Source organism: Ascaphus truei, chromosome 3, assembly GCF_040206685.1.
Source record: "Ascaphus truei isolate aAscTru1 chromosome 3, aAscTru1.hap1, whole genome shotgun sequence".
Classification (NCBI taxonomy): Eukaryota; Metazoa; Chordata; class Amphibia; order Anura; family Ascaphidae; genus Ascaphus; species Ascaphus truei.
Genome location: NC_134485.1, coordinates 284,792,920 through 284,794,764, shown reverse-complemented (window position 1 = coordinate 284,794,764; position 1,845 = coordinate 284,792,920). Strand labels below are relative to the sequence as shown.

Here is a 1,845-nt window from a genome sequence, read left to right as displayed (position 1 = left end):
AGCGATGTCCACAGCAGCGAGAGCCTCGGCCCGGGCCAGCAGTGTCTCATCCAGGCTGGCGAAGATGTTACTCTGCAACTGCAACCAGGAATGCATGAGAGAGACGGGTTACAAAGGGTATACAAATAACAGAATAAAGATAGAGAAATGATAAGTGATAATAAAAACAATTAAGAAAAGTATAGGGGAAGGCAATACTAGAAGGGGTGGGAGGGGAGGGATACAGAATACGTGCATCTGTAGGTCTCCTCCGCTGGGGAATTGTGTAAAGCACAAAACAAGTAAAGAAAATTCCCTTTTAAGGCCGAGTCATAAAAATTAATAGAAAAAGTGGATGGAGCTGGGGACTGTGGTGAACATGCTTTCAAAAAGATCACAGGAGCACAGATGACTGCAGAGGCATACATGAAAAAAACATTAAGCATGGCTTGTCAAAATGTGCCCCACAGCGCTTTTCTTAACATTTTATTAAGGCACACATATGCAATATAACAAGCAGAAGAGAGGTTACACGGAGGAAAAAGTCACAAAAGAAGGAGAAAGTGTAAGGAAAAGAGAAAAGGCACAGGGAAAATACTGTATGCAAGAATATAAAGCCTGAGGCTGGTTTGGTCCCTTACCGGTGGAGTTGGCAGACATGCTCTTCTTATTGCTTCTGAGCTGGAGTGTAGAGAAGTGTACTTATGCTCAGGTAAACTCGGGTGCATGGCAAAATGAGGCTGCTTGCTGTTCATGGACATCATCTTGAAAGAATTGCATGTAATCCAACAACACTCCTGAAGTGTGAAAATAAAGTGGTCCTGGTGCTCGTGGTTTAGATGCAGCAGCCCCTTCTCTTGCTGCTGCTGCTGCTGCTGCTGCAGCTCCCGAAGTCCTGATGACCACACAGTGTGCCTCCCTGCAGCCGCTCAGCCTCACTTATCTGTCTGCTCTATTCTACTACTGGGATGAGATGCTTTCTTACACCTGAGACCCAGATCTCGTCGATCTAGCCGGTCTTTATCGCGAGACTCCAGGCTCCAGGCTTGACAGACATCAGCTGTCTCTGGCTTGTTGCATTTACTGCTCAATTGGATGTCTGGGCGGTGCTGGTGACTGGAAGCTGCTCTTATATAGTGACCAGCAGACACCAGGACCGTGCAGGTGTTTCACCTGGAGACAGCTATCAGGCATGCGCCCTGTACCACTCTGCATATCATGTGTGTGTGTGTGTGTGTGTGTGTGTGTGTGTGTGTGTGTGTGTGTGTGTGTGTGTGTGTGTGTGTGTGTGTGTGTGTGTGTGTGTGTGTGTGTGTGTGTGTGTCTGTGTGTGTGTGTATATGTATGTATATATGTATGTATGTATATATATATATATATATAATATATATATATATATTATATATATATATATATAAATATATATATATATATATAAATATATATATATTACAGAGCTGTTCCTTATTTATAGATGTAGATGGTGTGTGTGTGTGTGTGTGTGTGTGTGTGTGTGTGTGTGTGTGTGTGTGTGTGTGTGTGTGTGTGTGTGTGTGTGTGTGATGTCTTGTCATGTTGCTGTATGCATAAATTAATTGTTCTAAAGTATTTCTCAATCCTAGATAATATAATATATGTATTCGTATCCAGATATATACTGCCATTCGTCCTGCCATATACTGTACTTATTGTGACAGCTTCCCTGGTTAACTTTACTGTGATTCAGCACAAAAGTAATAGAATAGGTCGGAATCCCGTTGTTGTTTTCTAAACCGGTTCTTCCCATGTGCAGTATTTGCAAAGATAAATGGTCTCCAAGCAGAGTGGTGACTGGGATATTGTAACATTGAAATAAAGCAAGGAGTG

The 1,845-nt window shown here is 42.7% G+C and overlaps 1 protein-coding gene across 1 annotated transcript in view; it reads right to left on the bottom strand.

The window, feature by feature from the left end:
* Positions 1 to 1,105, bottom strand: part of POU4F1 (POU class 4 homeobox 1) — a 3,474-nt gene extending 2,369 nt beyond the window's left edge. The window contains exons 1-2 of the mRNA XM_075590882.1: positions 621 to 1,105; positions 1 to 78 (exon numbers count right to left, since the gene is read on the bottom strand). The exon at positions 1 to 78 is cut by the window's left edge and continues 2,369 nt beyond it. Of these exons, the coding sequence (XP_075446997.1) occupies positions 1 to 78; positions 621 to 743 (201 nt within the window). The 5' untranslated portion in view covers positions 744 to 1,105. The remainder of the gene's footprint in view (positions 79 to 620) is intronic.
* Between the last annotated feature and the right edge of the window lie 740 nt (positions 1,106 to 1,845).